The sequence below is a fragment of the Pongo abelii genome, chromosome 15 (assembly GCF_028885655.2).
Source record: "Pongo abelii isolate AG06213 chromosome 15, NHGRI_mPonAbe1-v2.0_pri, whole genome shotgun sequence".
In the NCBI taxonomy this organism is placed as follows: Eukaryota; Metazoa; Chordata; class Mammalia; order Primates; family Hominidae; genus Pongo; species Pongo abelii.
The window spans coordinates 34,299,162-34,323,862 of record NC_072000.2 but is presented as its reverse complement, the minus strand read 5'-3'; the positions used below and the strand labels follow the sequence as shown (position 1 = coordinate 34,323,862).

At 34.4% G+C, this 24,701-nt stretch overlaps 1 protein-coding gene and 1 long non-coding RNA gene across 4 annotated transcripts in view; one reads left to right on the top strand and one right to left on the bottom strand.

The window, feature by feature from the left end:
• Window positions 1-3,779, top strand: part of LOC129049738 (uncharacterized) — a 90,686-nt gene extending 86,907 nt beyond the window's left edge. Inside the window, exon 9 of the long non-coding RNA XR_008513027.2 lies at window positions 3,433-3,779. This is a non-coding gene — a long non-coding RNA (uncharacterized LOC129049738). The remainder of the gene's footprint in view (window positions 1-3,432) is intronic.
• Window positions 1-24,701, bottom strand: part of SCFD1 (sec1 family domain containing 1) — a 105,680-nt gene that overhangs the window by 18,529 nt on the left and 62,450 nt on the right. For all 3 annotated transcript variants that reach the window (XM_054529970.2, XM_054529969.2, XM_024231409.3), the window contains 6 exons: window positions 20,829-20,925; window positions 15,464-15,534; window positions 13,348-13,427; window positions 9,874-9,936; window positions 7,709-7,784; window positions 194-247 (listed from right to left, as the gene is read on the bottom strand). In XM_054529970.2, coding sequence (XP_054385945.1) covers window positions 194-247; window positions 7,709-7,784; window positions 9,874-9,936; window positions 13,348-13,427; window positions 15,464-15,534; window positions 20,829-20,925 — 441 coding nt within the window. The remainder of the gene's footprint in view (window positions 1-193; window positions 248-7,708; window positions 7,785-9,873; window positions 9,937-13,347; window positions 13,428-15,463; window positions 15,535-20,828; window positions 20,926-24,701) is intronic.

The window sequence follows — 24,701 nt, the reverse complement described above, 5'->3', positions numbered from 1 at the left end:
GGCAGCTGAGAAAACCAATTCCCAGAATCTGTGATAATGGCTAAAAAAGGCTTCTTGAGAACATGGACTCTTCCTTTCCCTCATGTATTCTGCTGTGATTAAGCTCACAAGAAAATCTGATTTTATCCTCTTTCAATACTAGTCAGTTTGACACATTCGGGAATTTACACAAAGTATGTTATATGGTACTCACAGGGTTTGACTTCATTTCCATAAGATTGTCCAAAATACGAGTAACAGGTAGATTCTGTGGAAAAGTATTTTGTTAAATATTAGAATATTAAACCAAAGTTCTTCTCTATTAAAACAACCTGATCATTCTACAGTTAAGTATGCTTATCTTTCAATTAAACACATTCTAAGATTAAGTAGTCTGTGAATGGTAAAGGTGATGTCAAAGATGTAAATACTCTTGGCACTACTCAAGTTTCCACAGGAAAATATAATTCTAAGTAAAATGCTTCTTTAAATGTGTAGGTGTATTCAGGTTTTAGTACAAATACATGTTTGGGCTTTTTACTTTGTTGGGTGTTTGCTTTTAATACTAGTAACTGCAAGCTTTTGTTTTGATCAAACAAGAATCCCGTTTTTTATTTTTATTTTTTTGAGATGGAGCCTTGCTGTCGCCCAGGTTGGAGTGCAGTGGCGCAATCTCAGCTCACTACAGCCTCTGCCTCCCGGGTTCAAGTGATCCTCCTGCCTCAGCCTCCCAAGTAGCTGGGAATACAGGCTCGTGCCACCATGCCCGGCTAATTTTTATATTTTTAGTAGAGATAGGGTTTCGCCATGTTGGCCAGGCTGGTCTCAAACTCCTGACCTTAGGTGATCAGCTTCCCAAAGTGCTGGGATTACAGGCGTGAGCCACCATGCCTGGCCAGAATCCCACTGTATTTTTTTCATTTCCTCTCTGTGGATTATAAAAGTTTTCTTTAAAAAATAAAGTAACTTTTAAAGTTCATGAAAATGTATGAGATTAAATGACGTAAGAGTTCGTTCATTTCTAATAAAAAGGTATTTTTTGTACTTTGGAAAATGGGGATATGGATACACGAACAACTTTATTGATCATTTTTATTTTGCCTGGGATAAGTTCCAAGTTTTCAATGTTGCACTGCATCATCTTACAGAACAGATTCCACTTTGAACATGAAATGTACAACACAGGTGCTGGCAAAAGGTTGTCTCCTGACTTGTTTACAGGCTGTGGCATAAGAAATAGTTACATTTCAGTCTGACAAGTTTTATTGTTTTGAACATAAGTCAAATTTAGAAAATTCAGTGAGTGACTATTATGTCTATTCAAAGTGCATACCTAATAAAGTGTTATTCTGTTCATTTTCAACTGTTATTTCCTTTGTGAATTGTACAGGATGTTCTGAAGAGAAGTCTTGTATCTATTGTACTTTATGTATTTCAGAGACTTCACAACAAAAACATTCAATCTGATTGTTTACAGATCAGATAAAAATCTATAGATAACACATTACTATTATATAAGGATTTTCCATTTTCTTAGATCATAAAACATTTTATTGTTATTAAAATGGACTGTCACTAAGGATACTGCTGCCTTCCCTAGACTGGTAAAGTAAAAACCTTTTAAGATCGTCTCAGGCAAGTAAAATTAAAATTAAAGCTATTTCATTTGTGTTGGCTAGGTACTTTCAAATATAAATACAAGCATCAAATGTTCAAGCTGTCTGAATATACTTCTGAATACTATTCAGATTTTTTTTTTAAAAAAGGTGGCTCAAAATTTTACCTTTTAAGTTTTGTTTCAAATAAAATTGAGTCTGTTCATTTAAGAGTGAGTCTAAACCAGTTTCTCTGAAGAGTAACTGGGTGCAGATTTAAATGTGCTTTAAATAAAGATTTTAAAATGCTTTATCCAAAGGAGAAAACTGTAGTTAGGAATTCCAAGTAATACCAACAAAAGATAATGAAGTACTTTGCAACATAACAAGAATAAATAATTAAAAAATTCTGGAACAAAAGAACATTGTAAATTGTTTTGTAAAATTTTACTAAAATTGACAACTTTATATCAGTTTCTCTGTTTACACTGAATTCTGTGTTTATCTTCCTGCATTGTCCTCTTAGATCTATACAATGGAGGAAAATTTAGAAAAGATTATATATAATGATAAACCATAAGGGTCATATTATTTTTATTATATTTGTGAAAATAATTGGAAGTTTGAATATTCATACCAATATTCCATGATAAATCTTTACTTAATATAAAATGAGATTTTCCTAAGGATACAATTAAATTTTACTTTGTGTTTTATAGTTCTGCTATATCTGAAGACAAGTCTGCCAAATAGGTCATTAAGTAACGAGAAAAATTTCTTTCCAGCAAAATTGTTCAAAAATTAAAGAGCCCAGAGACAACTCTTTCTTATGTTTTTGTCTGGTTTTTACAACCAAATAACACACCAAAATCATCTACCACTCTCATACAATACAATATTCACATACTCCCATACAATACAATATTCACATACTCCCATACATTAATGGAAGCTTCAAGTACAGAGAATGATTTTAAAAAATACATAATGTCTTTAAAATGTAGGAAAGAGTACTTCAGGAAACAACTTTTGAGATCTGTCACCAGCTAATGCTCTAGCCAGCCTCCATTCTTTGCCTAAAGGCCTGAATTGACTTAATCATTTAAAAAAATCAATTATATATTTAGAATAATTTACATACCAGGTTAATCAAGTTTTACTGGTTAAAAAAACCAGATTTTAGCAGCTAACATACTAGCACATGGAAAACATCAGAACAAAACCATACAATTATTCTTTGCTCAACAAATAGTGTGTTACTTATGTGTCTTTAGAAACATAAAAAGTCTGTGTGCTTCAGTAAAAGGGGTATAAATAAAATTTTATCAAATGAAAAACTCCATTGTTGTAAGAATTCCCAAGCACATTTTTTGTTCTTAGAAACCGTTGTTTAGAAATAAAACGGAAAACATTATTGTATAGTTAGCAACTAAATTTTTATTAGAAAGCCATTATAGATATAGATTTGAGAGACAGAGTCCTATACACAGGAATATCCTAAATTGAAGTTCTTCAAATTTCAAATACATGAACTAGAGACTTTATCTGAAAAAAATATAGTGAGAAATCTGTTTCCAAAAATTCTAATTCATTTTATGACTTTAGTTGTGTTTTATGATTTTAGTCACCAGAAAAGCTTAGGTAAAAACAATGTTAACTTTATTTCTCATGGTGTATTACAAAATAAAATAAAATATGCACAGAAACTTAAAAAAAAAGACAACTAAGAAATATAATATAGTTCCATAACCAAAATAGGGAAGTTTTTTTTTTCCTTTGAGTTCTCTTAAAATTAGCCACTTGTTGACCTATATTGACAACTGATTTATGGTGACTATTTGTAACTTTTCCCTTGCAGCCCTGGGCTTCGGATGATACTCTGATGTCGAAGCTGGCAGTGGAGATGGGACAAGAATTGCTACTGCCTTGATTATCAGAACCCTGGAGAATGAAAAAGCCCTATGTGGACCTCCTGTAAGAGGACGCTTATCTTGAAGGCAGTTATCAGCCAAGTAAAGAATTAGATGGCATGTGTGGACACTGGAAACACTGGAGATGAGAGATGTATCAATGATAGAAGGGTGGAAAGTTGCCAGTGAAGTGAAGCTAGGAGGAGAGGAAATAAGATGGGCTGTCTCTTTCCAAAATTTAAAATTATAAACCAGACTGCGATCTACAGAGTGTATCTAATACCCTTATCTTACAGATGAGTTTACAAAATCATCTCGTGTTCATGGCAATAAAATAAAGAAAACGAGATTATGTGAACTCACTAAGACACATCCATCCCTCTATCACCCAGCTTCCACAATTATTAACTCGTGGCAAATCTTATTTCACCTGTACTATCATCTACTACCCATTCCCCTATGTTGTTTTAAAGTAAGTCTCCAATATACAATCATTTTAGCCATAAATATTTCAGTACACATATCCAAAATATAAAAACTCTTAAAAACCCCGAAACACTATTACCAGTCCTAAAATAATAATTTAATAATTATTAAATAATTTATATTTATAAGTTATAATATTACCTAATTAACAGTGATTTATTCTCTTCAGATTCACTGAGGTATGACTGACAAATAAGCTGTATATATTTTGGGTGTACAACATGATGTTTTGATATATGTATTTGTTATGAAACAATTACTACACAACTTGATATCTAGTCACTGTTGTATAAATTATCATCCATCTCCCAGGCTCACGTGATCCTCCCACCTCAGCCTCCCAAGCATGTGCCACCATGCCCAGCTAATTTTTTTGTATTTTTTGTAGAGATGGACTTTTACCATGTTGCCCAGGCTGGTCTTGAATGCCTGGGCTCAAGCAATCTGCCTGCCTTGGCCTCCCAATGTATTGGGGTTACAGGCGTGAGCCACTGTGCCCGACATATAAAATCATGTCTTATAGTTTTCTTGTTCAAATCATAATCTTAAGGGCCAGACATTGCAACTGTGTATTTTAAGTCTTTTTTTAATCTATGGATTTTCACTGCTTGTAATTTATGTGTTGTTAATTCATTTTTAAAGGAGGGATTATTTTTGCACACAGGCCAAAGAAAGTAAAACAGAAATCTAAAGTTATGCAACTGTATGCTACATTATTCATCTTCACATTCTTGTACAATTATCCTCACACAAATAGATTCCAAATCTGTGAATAACATTCAATTGGTTTTATGTGATAGTTGATACTTGTGATGCACAAAACTTATGCTGCCCATAAAATTAAAAAGCTCTTAAAAGTGACCTAGAAAACTGGATGTAGCTAATCCTATTCTAATTTATTTATAGTTTAAACTGTTTATTCAGATAAAAAGATCCAAAACAATATTTAGAGATTTAAGAGGCATAAATTACTCATAATATTCCAAGAGTGAAACAGAACTGATCTTCAGCAGTGTCTTCTTTGATACCTCTTACCTCTCCGTTCCCAAACTGCCCAAGACCTCCCACCACAGTATCTCTAAATTTTAGAATATAAGGGTAATAGAGCTTTAACATGGATTTCTCTGAGTTTACATATTTCTAGAGACTCTTTACTCGAGGATAATTTGGTAATATTTATTAAGAACAATTAGAAATGTCTACACTCTTGATTCTAGATTTCAATCCTAGCAATTTGTCATGTGAGCAGAAGTAACCAGAGATGAAGATGTACCCAGAAAAAACTAACATTTAAAGCTTAGGTAATCCGAGTATTTGTCTTGCAGTACCATCTATTTTTTCTCTTTTTAAAGAGCAACAAAAAAAAAAAGACTAAATTGAACTATACTGTATGACTATTACTTTTACTTGATGATAATATAAAATGAACCATTCCTACCCCCTGTCAATGCCTATTTCTCTAATTCTGAACTTTTTTTTTTTTTTTTTTAATGGCATAGCTCTTCTGGTAGTGGTGGCAAAAATATACAGATGGGGTGACCACTGATCATTTCAAATTTTACTTTTGTAAGTGAGAAACTGCCTATGTCAAAGTGGTATGTTATTTGCAATATTAAAAAAACAGAGATATAAGATCATAAAGAATTGTTTCTATATCTTATGCACTCCAAATAAAATAAACTTTTGTGTTAGCACAATAAAGTATTTAAGAATTGACCAATTTAGATGTCTTTTACAGGTATCATAGGGGATATATACCATGTGACTCTGAGATAATAAGTTCAGAAACAAAGCAAAACAAACCATGATTATTCTAAAGGTTAAAGTCTGTAATTTCTAAATACTATGAGTTATATGTTATAAGAAATACTTTGTTTAGGGAAATCTTACTATTGGGATTTACTTCTAACAGTGATATGTGAAGAAAAATATGTAATTCTCCTTAAAAATAAACTACATATGGTTATGTAATAGCCAGTCTATGTAGAAAAGGCAGACATTACCGTAGAAGTTGGTGGTCCCCCTTTGTCTCATGAAACAAAATCATTTTGTCCACAGTTGACGATAAATAAGAACCAGGCCCAGGCTAAGCCGTAAAGATGTGCCCAAACTTCCTATTGTGCCTTTTCACATATAGTCTAAGAGGATGAAGATAAGCTGATTCTGGACAGTACTATGAACGAGTAAGAAAAAGTAGGTTAAGTATTTGGTGGTAGCTCCTTACCAGGAGGTAGAATGAGAGGGATTGACAATAATTTCTAAAAGGGATAATGAGGCCAGGCACAGTGGCTCATACCTGTAATCCCAGCACTTGAGAGGCTGAGGTTGGAAGATCACTTGAGCCCAGGAGTTCAAGACCTGCCTGGGCGACATAGTGAAACCCCATCTCTACAAAATATGCAAAGATTAGCCAGGTGTGGTGGTGCGTGCCTGTAGTCCCAGCTAGCATCATTGCACTCCAGCCTGGGCAAGAGAGCCTGACCTTATCTCAGAAAAAAAGAAAAAGAAAAAAATAACTTATTAAACCACAAAAAAAGATTACATATATAAAATACCACAAGTAAACATTATAAGAAAGAAAAATGTGGAGGAAAGAAAAGATCTTGTTTTTTTCTGAATACAGATAAATAAACAATATTCAGATCTGAATAACTGATTCTTTTGATTTGGCCTTTAAAACCCTTCTCACTGCAAACTGAGTTTCTGTGTAAAATATTATCTCAGTTTTGCCTTAAAATATTCCAGTAAAAGTAAATAAAAAACACAAATGGGATAGATGAAACAAGAATGGATATTGACTTAATTGAAGGATTCAGGAGTTTGATAATGCATATTTGAAAATTTCCACAATTAAAAGTAAAAAACAAATCTTTTGAAAAGACACCAAATTAATAAGGACTGAAGCAGAATATCTATATATTAGAATAGAAAAATCACAGAAACAAAAAAGTCATTTAAAAGTGTCCTATATACAAAATGAAGGACTAAAAGAAAGAAAATGCGAAATCAAAGTACAATTTTATTATCCCCAAATACAAATTCTATTTAAAATATTTTGTTGAGTCCAATTTACATAGGACTTTAGATATTAAGTTCATTAGCTTATTAATATTCTCTGATTATACGTTAAAAGAAATGATATTCATTATGTAACAGTTCACTATTCTAAATAGGTTAGGTTCATTCTTTCAATTAACATACTTTCAACAACCTGATGGTAAAGACAAATCAAAATGTAATTAAAGTCCAAATCCAAATGAACAATTTTTTTTTTAAAAGTATAAAATTACAGAGCTCTGAGCTACACATGTAAAAAATACCCTCAGAGTCTTAAATACACTAATGAAGAACTCCTTGATTTCTAACTCAGGAACAGAAAACCAAATACCGCATGGGAGCTCAACAATGAGAACGCATGGACACAGGGAGAGGAACAACACACATCGGGGCCTGTGGGAGGCCCGGAGAGCAATAGGGAAGCGAGCTAATGGATGCTGGGCTTAATACCTAGGTGATGGGTTGATCTGTGCAGCAAACCACCAAGGCACACATTTACCTATGTAACAAACCAGCACACCCTGCACATGTACCCCAGAACTCAAAAAAAAAAGGAACTCCTTGATTTTATGATTCCTATTTATTACTTGAATAAATCCAGGAGTTGCTTTACCTGAGGAGTTAGCCTGTCAACATTTATGTTTAAAAGTTACCAGTATGTTTTCTAACAAGTGTACTTACTTGCTGTTTCAAAACCAGGTTCTTCACTCCTTCCATCACAAACTGTGATCCTGTATTCATGACTCGTGATAAGAGACTAGGTGGGGGCAAAAGAGAAGGACCATTCTAAGTACAAAGTGCCTCTCCAATCTGTTATAGATAAAATAATTACCTGATTACACACCACATGCTGATGCTCGCTGTACCTACCACCTTTGTTTTCACTAAACAGAAGGGTCTTGAGAATTTCTGCTGCCATGGGTATCACTGCTGCAATTTTATTTAACAATAAAATAGTAATTAAAATACTCTGATTAGTCAATAATTATTAAAAAATAAAAAAGAGCTGCCCTCAAAATAAACATCTTAATTTCCTAGTCTTAGCTATATTTTTTTTTGTGAGTTATAATTTGAAGAGAATTCCTTGCCTTCCTGATTGTCTAATGGTAAAAAAAAACCAATTTAAAGCTAGTAACTTGGACAACTTGCTTTAGGAGTTCAAACCACATGAACATATTGAAAATATATAGGCCAGTAAGTATTATAAGTCAAACATTACTGTGTTCTCTTTTATCAGCAGCTGGATCCAATCCTACATTGTATATTGTCTCTCCTCTCTACACATAAAATCTATCATAAAAAAATGTGAAACAGAATAGACTTAGCGAATTTTGCCTCAACTCTGAGAATGTTGTCTACATTTTAAACAACAACAAAAAAACACCAATAAGTGACTTGCCATACTGGGTTTATATCTGTGGTTCAAACAGTCTCTCACATGGAATTAAAAGATGTTTTGTGGGACAGAATAGTAATCCTGCATTAAAATCTCAGAAGGCTAGGGACAGCTTTCAGATCACCCAAGAGTTTCTTATAACATATTTATCAAAATCCCAACTGCAAAATCATAAGAACCCTAACAGGCTAATGTTCAATAAGATTTTTAAGGGATGAAACTGAAAAGTCTATTTTATTAAATACATGGAAGTAATTTTCCAAAAATATTTTCCTTTTCCTCGTCTTGCCTTACTCCCCTCTGAAATGAAGAGATGGACAGGATGGAAATCTTTTCATTAACAGAAGCAAGAGAAAGTAATCCTTGTTGGAATGAATGGCTCTGGGGCGATTCTTGTCACCAGGCAACTCGGGGGGGGCGTGTGCTAACCTGTGCAGCACTGTCTGAAGGTGAGGCCAGCTGGATGCCTTTTGCCAAGTACTTATAAGCCTGAGTGCTTTTGTTTTTGGAAATTGTTTCATTAAAACCAGTTACTCGGTGTGGGGCTAGGATAAACCTGTTTTCCTCTGGCTTCCTGCTTTTGTTTTAGCTCTAAAAAGTAAGCTAGGAATTGGAAACTGAATGGTACCAAAAACAGTAGTCAGAATTACCTTGTTCAGTTTCTCTGAAAATCACACATACTCCACTGGGGTCTCTGGAGTAAGATGTCATACCTAGCTCTGAGGACTTCCTATCATTTAGCACTGCTTGAATCTATCCTGAAGCTAGGCCTAGCTTCAAGTCTATATAAGTTATCAACATTGATACTAAAATAGTTTTAACCTTCAAATGTTTTCTGAAAATGAAAAATATGTTATAATAACAAACAAGCATATGAATAAAAACCATTTAGAAGACAATTATTTGTTGTAGAAAATTTGGAAAATAAAGAAAAGTACCCAAAAGAAAGAAACCCCTTGGAATTACCCACTACTAACATTTAGGTGTATATCATTTCAGCTATGCAATTAAATGTATGTATGTGTATACTCATCCACACAGATACACACAGATGGATAAATGGATAAATAGGGATGATACTATAAAAAATGTTATCTAAGTTTCAGCTCATACCATGTAAAAGACATTAACTTACATTTTACAGTGAGAATTTGAATGTGCCCAACACTAAAAAATGATAAATGTTTGAGGTGATATGCTAATTACTCTGATTAGATAATTACACATGGTATGTATTAGCACACTGTACCCCAAACATATGTACAATTATTACATGTCAATGAAAAATAAAAAATAGAAAAAAAACAGGAGAACTTCAGCCATCTAAATGTCACCAAAGGTATGGTGACATTTTCCGCATTCAAAGTATCAGACATTGTGTTTTTAAGGCATGAAAGTCTAAGTAAGGTTTTGAGTACAAAGATGCAACAGAATTATTAAAAATACTTACCCCATTGGTTTAGTGGTAGTGCTGCCATAGCTGGCAGGAGCTGAGGCCATCTTGGTAAAAGCCCTATGAAAGAAGGAAGTTGTACTTAAAAGCTAATTATTAGAACTAACTCTGGGTGTCACGGTATTAAAATATCTATTGACTAACTCTAACTTCTATGATGCAGATATTTTCTGAAAAGAGAATTTTTCAACTAATATAACTACACTACAATTAGTACTAAAACACTGAATTATTATTTTTTGAGACAAGATCTCACTCTGTCACCCAGGCTGGAATGCAGTGGTGCCATCATGGCTCACTGCAGCCTTGACCTCCCAAGCTCAAGTGATCCTCCCAACTTGGCCTCCCAAAGTGCTGGGATTACAGGTGTGAGCCACTGTGCCCAGCCTGAAATTCTTAAAAAAGCACAAATGCATTAGTTTTCCAAACTTCCTATTTTTCTTCATTTCTATCTGATCATTTAAATAAAAAGAACTGATGTAGAGACTTGATGGCTTAAAAGAACAACCATGAAATAATTTAGTCTTTTTATTGTTCCCTACATTCTATGCTCCCTTGTTTCCAGGTACATGCCTTTGCTCATGCTGTCCTTTAGGGAGTATAAATTCACTACCCTCTTCAATAGAAACTGTACATTTCCTTTTAAGACTAAGTTCAAAACCACTTTCTTTGTTAACACTTCTAACTCTACCACTCAGTGATTTTTCCCTTTAGTTATATTATATACCACAGACTTTTACACTTAATTGCATACAGTTGTGTATTTTCAACTCTTTCTAAATGTCCAGAACCTCTGTAACTAAACAATACGATTGATGAAGGATGGGCAGAAAGATGGCATTTAGATGTGCCTTAAAAAATATTTTTATTCTGAGAGTATTTTCACTGTAGAGAATCCAGAAAATATAAAATGCTCCCAGAAGAATCCTACCACTTTGAGGTAACCCCTGTTAAGATGTTGGTGTATAGTCTTCTAATCTTAGGACATATGCCTATTTAACATATATGATTTAAAAACCAAAATTAGCATCATATTGTATACACTGTTTTATAACACATTTTAGTGGCACACCATAAACATTTTATGCCCATCAATATTCTTTCGTAATTTTAATGAAATTAAATTTTAATTTTAAATGCTTTGTAACTGGGAAAAAAAGAGTACCTAAACAAAATTTTGTAAGGGAAAAAAATGTAAATCACTAAGATGTGGTAGTAGAAATGCTAAAAATATTCAATTTCAATCTTGACAAAATGTGCCAACAATATCCTTAGAGAAATCCCAAACAAAAATTTCAGTCTTGTTCAGAAAGGATGATGTGAATCAGCAGTGGATTAGAATTTCTGCATTAACAACAACAATAAAAAAATAGTTTTTCACTAGAAACAATATCTAAACAACAAAGAAGGGTTAAATAAATAACAGTATATTTATATGATTTAATATTAGGCAAACAGTAAATACTTCCATGAACTGGCATGATGAAAGTTATTAAGAACTAGAATACAAAACTGTATCTCTAAAAATGATTTCCCAGTTTTAAAAAATATCTGGCTGGGTGCAGTGGTGCACACCTGTAGTCCTAGCTACTAAGGAGGCTGAAATGGAAGGATCATGAGCCCAGGAGTGTGAGGTTACAGTGAGCTATGATTGTATCACTGCACTCCAGCCTGAGTGACAGAGCAAGACCTTGTCTCTAGAAAAAAAATCTGTCATATGTATAAACAATGAAAGAATATACACTAATGTTTACTTGTAGTGCAGACATGGTGCTACAAGGAGAAAATTCCACATTGACCTCTTGTCAGGTTGCAGTCCAAATGCACAACTTAAGAATATTGGTAAAATTACCTTTAGGCTATGCATATGAGACAATAATCGATTTTTTGTTTAGACTTGGGTCCCATCCCCAAGATATCTCATTATATATATATATGCAAATATTCCAAAATCTGAAAAAATCAAAAATCCAAAACACTTCTGGTTCCAAGCATTTTGGATAAGGGGGATTCAACCTGTATTATAAAAATTGGGAAAGACAGTTTTCAGTTTTCCTTTTAAACAAAGGTTTGTTGTGTATTTTTTTTTCTTATTACAAGAACACAGACAAAAGTAAGTTTCAAAAGTCAAAAGTATAGATAATAAAAAGCACTCATATCTCAGCACTCAAGAGATAACTACTGTTAACAACTTGGTATAATTCTCTTGCTATGCTTTTTTTTTATATAATGGTGATCAGAAAGCCTATTTAATCCTTTAGTCTTAAAAAATTAATTATTTTAAAAACTATTTTGAAGGTAACAGTTTCTGTAGAAAATTTGAAAAATAAAGAAAAGCACCCAAAAGGAAAAAAAATTCTACTATTTGGAATTATCTACTATTAACATTTAATTGTATGCCATTTCAACTCTGTAATTACATGTTTTTATGTGTATGCTTATATGAACACACAACATATGGATAAAAAATGGATAAACAGGGATCATAACTGTAAAAAATGTCATTTAAGTTTTGGCTCAAATGTGACTACCTACTAGATGCTTTCCCTGATCTCCTAAGCAAATTTAGCTATCACCCCCAGCAGGTTAAAATCTTACCACTTAGTTTTATTTCTTATGTTATTTAACATGGTTTAACATTATTCTGTTCATTTATTTGCTTATTTGTTAATTGTTTCCTCAACACAAATGTGAATTCTCTGACAGTTGGGGCCTTGTTTATCATGCTCACTATTAGGAAATATTTATTAAACAAATCAATGAAGAGTGTTATAATTTTTTTTTTTTTTACTTTACAATATAACATGAGCATTTCTCAATGTCATTAAGTAGGCCTTCTGATTTTTAATGACTTGACTGTATTTATCTTGCAGAAATACCACAATTCACTTACTAATACTACTGCTAGACATTTAGGTTGTTTTTAAAAATTTCATTATTACAATTCTGTCTAAAATCTTAGTTCCAATTACTTCTTTGGGATAAATCCTTAAGAGAAGTACTAGGTCAGAGCTATTTTTAAAGAACTCTTTATACCATCCAGAAAAATTTTGACAATTTATATTCCTAATAGCAGAGTATAAAATGCACAAATGAATTTTCCTGTATCCTTGGCATGGTATTTTCTAAATGTCTGCATTATGTTAATTCGCATTTCTTTGATTACTAGTCAAATTAAAATTTCCTCTTAATGACTTGGAGACATTTGACTCCAGACATTTCAGTCTTTGACTTTCTCACCTTATCAGTAAAGAAACTATAAAGCTTGCCCAGGAAAGAAAAGCATCACTATTTTATGTAATTTTAAGTTGTAAACAGGGTGGGCCAGATAAGGAAATATTTATGCCACTGGATACATAAAACCACCAAGGCATTGTTCACTTTTCTTATTAGCATTCCCATTTTCTTGGGAATGAAGCCTCAATTGTACTGTTTTAAATGACAGGAATTAAAGAAGAAAATAAAACTTACTTCCACTGTTTGATATATTGTAAAGGATTAAGGTTGCATCCTGCATCAGTTAAAGCTTTTTTATATTGCTCCAAATCAGCCTGAAATAAGAAAAAGAACTATATGACAAAAAATTTTACTTTCAAGAAAGATGTTATTTGTTGCCATTTGATTAATTAAAAAGTAAGACCAAAGGCATGAGTTTAAATTCTTGGCACCCAAGTAGAGTGGAGTCACATCTTATATGAGTACACAAGTGAGCACCCAAGACAAGAAAATCACATATAATGAAAATTACCTTTAAGAGGCTCCCAAATCACCTATAAAATTACAGTATTTTAAAATTTCTCAGCAAGTCCAACAAAGTTATTTTTTCCTTTACTGCTTGGATAGACTGCTTTTCTTTGGGACACGCACTAAATGAATGATTTGGTTTGACCAAGAATATTTCTAAACCAGAAACACAAGGGGAATGACACCAACTGAGGGGAGCTGCAGGTTTCGGTTTCTCATCTCATTTTCATTCTAGGGGTCCAGATTCATTAACTGGTCAACGGTGCCCCGCACTTTTAAATTTTTTTTTTTTCACTCTTCCTTACTCATTTTCTGATAAGTCTGGCTGAATTTGTGTAACTTAAAGGAGCCTATCTTAATGATCACTTAAATTTATGAAAAGACATAATCCTTACCAAAAGTAAATAAAAATAATGTGGTTAAATTAAGGGAACACTGAATTAAGTTTTAAAATCACATATTCTTAAGAAAAATATTTTAATTAGGCTATTAGAATCCCCTGAGATATATAGGTAAACCCCTGTTGATGAGAGATACTTTTTTTTTTGAGATGGAGTTCCACTCTTATTATCCAGGCTGGAGTGCAGTGGAGCAATCTTGGTTCACTGCAACCTCTGCCTTCCAGGTTCAAGGCATTCTCCTGCCTCAGCCTCGCGAGTAGCTGAGATTACAGGTGTGCACCACCATGCCCAGCTAATTTTTGTATTTTTAGTAGAGATGGGGTTTCACCATGTTGGCCAGGCTGGTCTCAAACTCCTGACCTCAGGTGATCTTCCCACCTTGGACTGAAAGAGATACTTATAAAAAGAAAACCACACTTTCTTAAAAAATTAGAAGTGAAGCTTTGTGTTCCCAGGGTAAAGTAGAATGGCTGAGAGCAAACATCAGGTTTAGTTTTGCTGTCTTAATATGCTGAAGATTTTTGACCAACAGAAACCCTATCAATTTACCAGATACTAAAAAAAAAAAAAAAATTGCTACCAGCAAAGGAATGGAGCTTAGAACAGCCACATTCTAAATGTCCTATTGAGGTTCTTATGCTTCTTGCTCATCCAATAAAAGTATATAGTTAACATTAAAGTCAACAGTCTAACCCAGAAGAAGTCTGATACCAAAATCACCACTTTCTTTTATAGAATAGACAATGTATTTTCTACATTGGACATTAGTTTTAAAACAATCTTAAAATAAGGTCAACCTTTCAAAAAGTATAGCAAATCTGATTAACTTAGTTTAGAATAGTTATTTTCCAAAAATAAGAATGTTGGCCACTTAAATTCAGTTTACATTCCAACAACTTAAAAGCAGTCAGATGTTTCACGGGTAGTTTCCCCTGGTAACAATAAAAGTTGCTATAAAATACAGCAGTACATAGAAGCAGCCTTAACAAATTGTTTTTCTTTTATTTATTTTCTTTTATTTTATTTGAGATGGAGTACTGCTCTGTCGCCCAGGCTAGAGTGCAGTGGCGTGATCTTGGCTCACTGCAACCTCTGCCTCCCAGGTTCAAGAGATTCTCCTGCCTCAGCCTCCCCAGTAGCTGGGATTACAGGCGCACACCACCACACTTGGCTAATTTTTGTATTTTTAGTAGAGATGGGGTTTTGTCATGTTGCCCAGACTGGTCTCAAACTCCTGAGCTCAAAGTGATCTGCCTGCCTCGGCCTCCCAAAGTGTTGGGATTACAGGTGTGAGTCACCACGCCCGGCCATTTTTCTTTTAAAGAAAGGAATGAAGGAGATATTTAGCCACAGTGATTTTTACTTCTATTTTAAAAATCTGAATTGTAGTAGTCTACAAACAAGCATTCCCCTTCCTCCCAATAACTGAATAAAGGACATACCTCAGAAGGTGCTTGCTGTGTGCTTATATAATAGATAAGAAACAACCTCATTTTATCTTCTGGAGTTCCTGCTGCATAAGGGAAAAGAGGTTAAAAAAAATATTTTCCTAATTGTAGTTATTAGGTATTATAGTCAACACAAGTATGTTACATTTCAAGGCATATATAAATGTGACAAAACAAAACATGGCTCTTGATTTAACTGAGTTAAGGTAACAGGCATATAATTATAACCATGTAAAATACAAATACGGAAAAGATTAAATGAGGTGGGATTAGAAGGCTGTGATTATGAGAGCATCTCTATTGTATCTTCCAAATTGTGTGTAATGTTGAGATTTCCCTTTTAGATATAAACTCACGATGAAAAGAAAGGATATAAGCAGGGTAATCATACAATTCTAAAACAGGATACTTTTGAGGTGGCAAAAGGGGTGCCAGTAACAATTACATAAGGACAACTGGTATGAAAGTGGGACTATCCTGGGAAACCAGATGTATGCTCACCCTAGGAATTGGGTTATGAAACTTTGCTGGCTAAACAAAATCATCTAGCTGAGCCTAAAGTCATACTTCTCAAATTGGGGGGCCCCTAAATACACATGTTTCTGAAGGCTTTTATATTGCTATAAGAATGGGAAAACCATATATTTTTATTAAAAAATTGTTATATCACATAGAATATATTTGCCTCAAATTTTAAGACAAAACATAAGACTTCAAAGTAATGTCTTGCTTGCAGTGCTCTGAGTTACTACTCTTAGTACCCAAAGCCCAAGACTGTCCAGAGAAACTCATTTATTGTCTGTTCTTCTATCATGTGCACTTTGGTGGAAAGGTGATAAAGCATTGTTCTCGACAAATAACAATATTCAGTCTCACTTTAAAGTGTATCCTAAGATGCAAGAACTCAGAATTGTTGTATTTTATTATAGAATAAAAACTAGCTGATTTTCTTCAAAACATAATGACTGATAAGACACTTATTTTTTATATGATTTGGAACACTAACACTCATTCTCTAATTATCCGTACTCCCTGAATATGACAAAGAATGGTAAAATAAAGATAATGGTAAGTTCTCTAAAGTTCTCATGTTTACAAATAAATATTGTATTTGGGGCATTTGGAATATTAGGTTATAAGACTCCAGGTCCTGTTAAATCCTAGGACAATACTGATATTTTTGTTTTAACAGGTAATCAGCCTGATTCAGTACAGGCTAATGTTCCTATCAGCCTTCCGTAGGTTATTCTTCCATCATTGATTCTATTTTCAAAACTTCTTGAAGTGCTACTGGGATCTGTCCCATCAACCAGTGGTCAGTCTGGGGACTGGGAGGTAGTCTTCTAGCTCTTCCCCTCTCAGTCTTTGAAATGCTGTTTAGGATCAGCTTCATAGATGTGCAGTTCAGGGGTGAACCCAGGAATTCATGAACAACTTTATGAGGTTACTTTCCTGAGCTCCTTCCTCTCCACAATCTCCCTGGTACTTTTCCATTTCCTTGGCCTTCCCTTTTTGGTGCCCCAGCTAGAAAGCTTTGGCTTTGGTCACCCTGCTTCACTGAGCACTTCCTGCCGTAACTGCTGCAACTATGATCAACCAGCTAGAGGACAAAGGGCAAAAGAGTAATGAGGGTTGTCCTACCCGCTTGGGACCACAGATCCTAATATACAAGAGGAAGGTTCCCCTCCCTCAGAGTTTTAGGGCCTGTGGGTCCCCGAGTTTGCTTTTAGTATCTTCAGCATCTAGCACAGCCTTTTCTAATAGTAGATACTTACTTTGCTTAAAGAACAGCTCCCACTCTTCTTCAAGGGGAACACTGCTACAGTGTTAATAACTGCCTTAGAACATCTGCTAAGGTTTTAAAGACCAATCTGATGGTAAAGGCTGGGGAGCATACTGATGGTTATAATGACATAACCACAGGGAAACCAAACTGAAATTGTTAGCATGTGTCCTTTACAACTATGATTATTCTAAAGCCTGTAGCTACAGCTTGGAACCTCTTGTCAAACGTACCTCTCTCCTTTGACTGCTGCTTTAAAGTCAGAATTCCCTTATTGAGTAATCTGATGCATTTTAGAGAAAAGTTTTAAGTACAGTTTGGAGAGCTTTTGTTCTCCCTGAAATTTTGAGAGTAAGATGCTGACCTGCTGTCCCATTACCCCCAAATGTCAAAGACATTCTCTAACACAGCCTCAGTAAAACAATTAGCAAAATGTGATATTAACACTGACACATTACAAGGATGTGATATACTACATGACACATTCACTACCATTTAATCCTCAGATCCTATTTCAAGTTTTACCAATTATGTCTACAGTATATTTTATGGAAAAAGGATCAATTTCAGAATCAATGTGCCACATACAGTTGTCATGCCTCTTTAGTCTTCTTCTGTATAAAACAGTTCCTCCATTTTTCCTGACTTGCATGGCCTTGGTTACTTTTTAAGACTATAGGCTGGTTTCTTCCTAGAATATCACACAATTAAGTTTTGTCTAATATTTCCTCATGATTAGATTTAGGTTATACCAAGGCAAGAATATCACAACAGCGATGCTGTGTTCTTTGCACTGAATCCTACTAGCCCTTTACCTCTCAGCCTTTCCTGAGCTCCTTCCTTTCCACAATCTGCTTAGTACTTTCCCACTATTTTATGTCTCTCTACTGACGACGTTCACTGTGGTTCACTAAGTGCTTCTCCACTGCACCGTTACTTTTTCTTACAGTTAATAAGTATTTTGTGGGGAGGTATTCTGAAACTGCATAAATATCCTATGAAATTTCAATTTATTCATTTATTATGTCCACATGGACTCTTGGCATCCTCTTTTATCAGTGGGTTATAATCTGTTATTATTTATTTTGGTGCTCAAATTGTCATTATCTGGAGCCTATTCAAGCTGACTTCTGGGTTCTTTTGACAAGTTCCATCATTTTTGGAGTACCTTCCTTGCCTTCTGACACAACAAAAATGTTCCAGACTCATTTTGTACTTTTGCTCCCTGCCCCACCTCTGGAATCAGCTACCTCTCCAAGGAGTCCTAGTGGAAACTGTATTTATAAGGCAGCATCTTTACTAGTTGGGCATTGCTCCTCCCAGGCCCTTTCAGTTGGCAGAGTTACCGAATACGTGAGTGTACACCCCGCCCCCCCGCAACATACAATCTATATTTATTTCTGTATCTGAACAGATATATAGTGAAAACACTAAGTTCACACCAACACCTCTAATTCCAATCCAACACTACAGGGTTCACTCTAATTTTCTCCTTTTCTATATTTATAAATTCCTTCTCTGACAATGGGAAATTGGGCTTTCTTCATATTATCCAATATATTTATTTAGCCAGTCCCCTGTATATAACAAATATCCCATCTCTGCTTCCATCCCCTTGCTGCATGGATGCCCTTCTTACTTCACTTGAGCTCTGATTTCCTGCAGTGAACCCATCCACATACCTAGACATACTTCTCACCTCACCTAGGCCCAAGCTGGTTTATTCCTGTGCAGGGGTCACCCTCCTCAATCTGTTATGGTTCTCACACACCTTGCTAGACTACTCCCACATGTGGACACTCTGCTTTCCTTTCCTGAACTTTGACATCTAATGCCAGATTACTAATCCTCCCTCTATTCCATGAGTGGATGCCCTTAGTCATCTTGCTCAGGTTCCAACATCTTATTCTGGACCGAAGTGGCACTAGACTGCTACTTTGCAAGAATGCCTATCTTGCTCTATCCTACTTAATATCTTTAGGGATAAATCGTTTGAGAGAGGGGAAAGCAATAAGCAGGACTGACTGCCTTTCTGTCAACATGCTTTTTTTGTTTCAACTTTACTCGAAAGTTACTGTAAATAACAAGGAGTAGCTCAGAAATGATAGACTTATATAACTTCTTGAATTTCTTTCACTGTAAAATGCATATACCTTTAAAATGCTGTGTTCTCACCACAAATCTAGCTTTCTAAAAGTGTGAGCAATACTTATGGCATCTCAGATGTTTGTATAAATAGAATCTTTAATTATAAAACAGTTTGGACTTTTAAATTATTTTCTAATTTGGATTATAGTCTAAAATTCATACCAAAACTATAACTCAGAAACCATAATTATGCAGCTTAAATAGCTTATATGCAAAATGGGTCCTAGGCTTTCCATTTGTTTTGGAAAAAGCTGAGATTTGAATTCAAAACTATTCTGAAATGATCTACAGGTCTCTAAAGTTTAGGGAATTTCAGAGACTAAGACTCTATGTAGATCCCACAATCTTTATAATTAAAAACCACAATTGGATTACATTAAAATTTTTTTTACTACTCTTGCCTGTGGTTTTTTTTGTTTGTTTTTGAGACAAGGTCTTGTTCTGCCACCCAGGCTGGACTGCAGTTGTGCGATCATAGCTTACTGCAACATCGTACTCGTAGGCTCGAGGGATTCTCCGACCTCAGTCTCCCAAGTAGCTGGGACTACAGATGCATGCCACCCTGCCTGGCTAACTTTCTTCATTTTTTTATGTGTATATGGGGTCTTGCTTTATTGCCTAGGCTGGTCTCAAACTCCTGGGCTTAAGCAATCCTCCTGCCTCAAGCTCCCAAAGTACTGGGATTACAGGCATGAACCACTGTGCCTTGCCAGTCTTTACCATTGTTAAGTGCACAGTTCAGTGGTAAAAAATACGTTTATATTTTTTTGTTCCCTTCATCCCTCCACCTCTCTCCCTTTCCTGGCCTCTGGTAACTCTATCATCATAAGATCTACTTTTTAAACTTCCACACGAGTGAGAACATGTGATATCTGTCTTTCTGTGCCTGGCTTCTTTCACTTAACATACTGGCCTCCATAGATCATATTTTCTAAGTAAAAATAGTTATATTTTAAGAAAATCTAACATACAAATATTTAAAGTGATTGGCCATAGAGTTCCTTTAAAAGTAAACTCCCTAAACATGTAAAACACAATTTAGTTTTAGATACATCTTTTCAGGAAACTGAGGGTAGACCAAAGTAATTAGGAAGCGAATCACTTAGAGACACTTGCTTTGAATGTTATACCTTCAAATCTTCCTGGAACCAGAAGAAATTAAGCTTTACATATATCACCTTAAACAAGTGAATATAAAAAGTGCTTAAATACTATCAAATAAAAGTTCAATGAAATGAAATGCAAATTATTTTTCCACTGTAGGAACTGCTAAGTTATAAAATTTTCCCAGAAAATAGCTCATTTAATTATCTTGATATTAGCACTGACTGTCAGAAAAACAACAATTCTATTCAAAGTTTACTCAATTGAAAATGCTGGTTTCATCAGATATGAAACTTACATTAACCTCAAATTTTTGGTACATACCATCAGGGTCTGATATTATATCTAGAAGAGATTTATCCAGAGTAGTTTTGCTCATTATTTTTTCTTCATATTCAAAATATACATCCAATTTTCTTGCCTGTTTCAAAATAAACATTAGATGAGAATATATTAAGTCATTAAAATACATAATGGTCTACTCACCTTATAAATTGCTATTTTCTATGATCAATTTTAAGATATGTTCTTTGAGACAGGTCAAAAGTACAGTTCAGAAGTACCAGGCTGAAGTATAGTGGTGCAATCTCAACTTCCCAGGCTCATTCCCAACTCAGTCTCCCGAGTAGCTGAGACCACAGGTATGTGTCACCACATCTGGCTAATTTTTCTGTATTTTTTTTATAGAGATGGGGTTTTGCTATGTTGTGCAGGCTGGTCTTAAACTCCTGAGCTCAAGCAATCTGCCCGTCTCAGCCTCCCAAAGTGCGGGATTACAGGTGTGAGCTACTGTGCCTGGCCTTCATTTCTTAAAAGAATTTAAAATGTCTTACTTTTGAATATATATTTAATATAGAAAAAAACCAAGATTATTTTGTTTACTATATTTGATGGATAAATTCAGCAGTAATTCTGCATACCGTACATATATTAGCAAAGATAAAAACACAATTCTTACTTATTGTATTAATTAGTTACTGGCATACAAATCATATTGCACTCCATGCAAAATTCATGTCAGGTGGTCAAGTTATGTTTACTGTTTTAGTGTGCAAATCCACATACATTCACCTTAACTGGATGGAAAGTTACTTTAACTAAATTATTGTCCTTCTTGTTTTTTTAAAAAAACTTTTTCCTTATTAGTTTTCCTATTTAATATCTTGAAGTTTAAGATAACGGAAACGTAGTAAAACTTTGCTGTGTGAGACCTTTCCTAATTGAAAATTTTCTGGATTAAAATTATCCAAATAAAGTTAACATATTAAGATCCTCAAAAGCAAATAAAAATGATCAAATATCTCTTAAGTTATGCTTTAGATAATTCAGATACTATTGAGGGTGTTAATAATCAAGTGGGAGTGGAAACCATTCATGAAATTATAAAAACAATGTTTATAATTAAGGTTGTTAACAATCAAAGTGGGAGTGGAAACCATTCATGAAATAAATTAGGATTTATAGTAATACCAATGTAAAACCAATATACAAATATACAACATAAATACATTATGCTAAAAGGCAGAATGAAATAAATAGCCAATTGAGGAGGAAGTGATACATTTTGAGTTGAAGTTTGAAAGTGATTTAGGGACATAGATATAGTTCATTTCAGTTACACAGATCATGCCAAGGCACAACAAGGTAGAAACATCTAAATAGTAGACTAAGGAGTGAATTTCATATATGGAGCAACAAGAAATCAGAGTCCTTTCACTGCCACTCCCTTGCAGTGGCACGCAAGGCCAAAGTTTTATAGATGAAATATCCAGATAGTTCAAAAATGAATATAACATAAAAAGACATATACTGAGAAGTCCTATTTTTCACCCCTGTCCTCTTCCACCCCATTTCTACCTGCTTCTATAGGTATTTTCTTGTATTATTTCTTCTAGTTTTTTAGAGTTTCTTTGTGCAAATATCAGCAGAGTCTGTATTCTAATATCTGCCTCCTTTCTGACCAAGAAGTATGATACTGTACTTTTCTGCCCTTTCCTTTCACTGAACAATATATTCTACATCAGCATGTAGAGGATTCCCTATCAGTGAGCTCTTATCTATGAAATCTCCAGCCCTTCATATTCTTCAGACTCTCTGATATAGGAACTATTTTAGCTACTCTATAAAGCTAGTTTGAATACTAAAACTGATACGATGTAAAGTCCTAGAAATGAGAAAGTCCTACCAATAATACTAAAAATGAACAAAAGAAATATAAGAGATTCCAGGAAAAAGGCCACAGTAGTGGCTGTGGGAATGGAAAGGACAAGATGAGTATTTAGTAATTTACATGAGAAAGGATATGGGATACAAAGTAGTGAAAGAAGAAAAAGAAAACTTTGGGGAATGACAATGATGATACTAGGAACTGTTAATGTGAATATTAGCTTGGGAAAAGCTGTTATCTGCAGAGTGAAGTCAGGAATGGAATGGGAAAAGTGCTAAAATAAGGTGTTAAACTAACTTTCAGGCCCTCTGATCCAGCTAACCTTTTCTGTTTTATCACTATTCACTAAATTCAGTTTCTGCTAGTCACATCAAATAGTTATTTCATTAAACTTTAACTTGTCATTAAATACTGTGTTTGCTTTTAATTCTCTAGTCTTAGGCTCAAGTTATTCTCTCAGCTTTTGCAGAATATATTCCTCCTCTACCATCTACTCAGTGAATTCTACCCATTCAACGTCTACCTTCTCTGTAGCTTTTCTACAACTCTTCCTTCAATCCCTACTCTCTCCCCTTTCTGACCCTCTCCCAGTCTCCTCCTTGGCCAAAATAACTCATTACTCCTTTATCTGTGTACAACAGCACTTTACACACATCATCATCATAACAAAGATCACAGTATATTACTGTCCTTTGTTTACGTGTTTTTCTAAAACGGTAAACTCCTTAGAGCATGTTTAATTAATTGTTTAACCCTAGGAGTCTAACACCACCTGGCTTATAACAAGCACTTGCATTTGTTGAATTTCGAAACCAAGAACAGGGCGTATACAGACCAAGTAATCATTTTTTAAAGTCATGAAAATAGATGAATGAACTTCCAGAAGTGGAAAATGTAAAGAATCTAGTCTTTTGTGACTGAATACGTAAAACTCAGTATGCTAAGGTGCGGTGGCACATTCCTGTAGTCCCAGGTACTTGGGAGGCTGAGGTGAGAGGATCGCTTGAGCCTTGGGAGTTTGAGACTAGCCTGGGAAACATAGTGAGACCCTGTCTCTAAATAAATAAATAAATAATTTAAGTATGCTAAATGCCATAGCAGAATCTAATTTCTGGAAATATATAAATCAGTAAAAAAACATGGCTCACTGACTTATGTAAGCACAGGCATTTGGTTCATTTTGCTCTTTTTGATGTAGTAACTTACTTATTAACATCAACTTCTAATGAACAATGGAAATAGGGTCCAAAAACAACTTAATGTGATTGGTACTAGGTAGGGGGTTTCTTTTTGAGGTGACAAAAATGCTTTAAAATTAGATTGTGGTTGCAACAACTCTGTAAATATCCTAAAATCCATTGAATGATATGTTTTAAATTGATGAATTGCAAAGTACATGAGTTACATCTCAACAAAGCTGTTAAAAGTAACAGCCCTTTAATATACTGATTATGAGGGAGCACCATCCAAGAGGAAAAGGAATGAAGTGCTATACAGATTTTCTAACCTGCATAAGAGAACTAGTATCTCTTCAAGGCACCTATCATGTGTAAGGCACTTTACTTACAACTATGGCTTTCAAGAGTTTTTAAAGAGAGAGCCTCAGGACCCTCTTTCTCAAACCAAATCTTCTGCAGAACCCTAAACATAAAATAGACACAAGTGATCCATGAAATGTCTCCATACAGCTCTAGGGTACCAGAGAACAGTGTTCAAAAATTACTAACTTACATTATCTCATTTAATTCTCCAAATAACACTATGAGCTAGGAATTATTAACCTCATTTTAAAGATGAAGAAACAGACATACAGAAACATATATTTGCTCAAGACTACCAGAGTAGAAATAGTACAGAGCTGAGATTCAAATACAGGTCATACTCTAATGTATACCACAGATAATAGGGAAAATTACACTACCCTCAAGAACAACTTTATTGCTTCCTTCTACAGGCCTTTTCTCAAATTCTTGAAATGAGAGAAAGCACTAAGAGAAGCAACTTCTGTAATTCCAAAGATTAATTCTTCT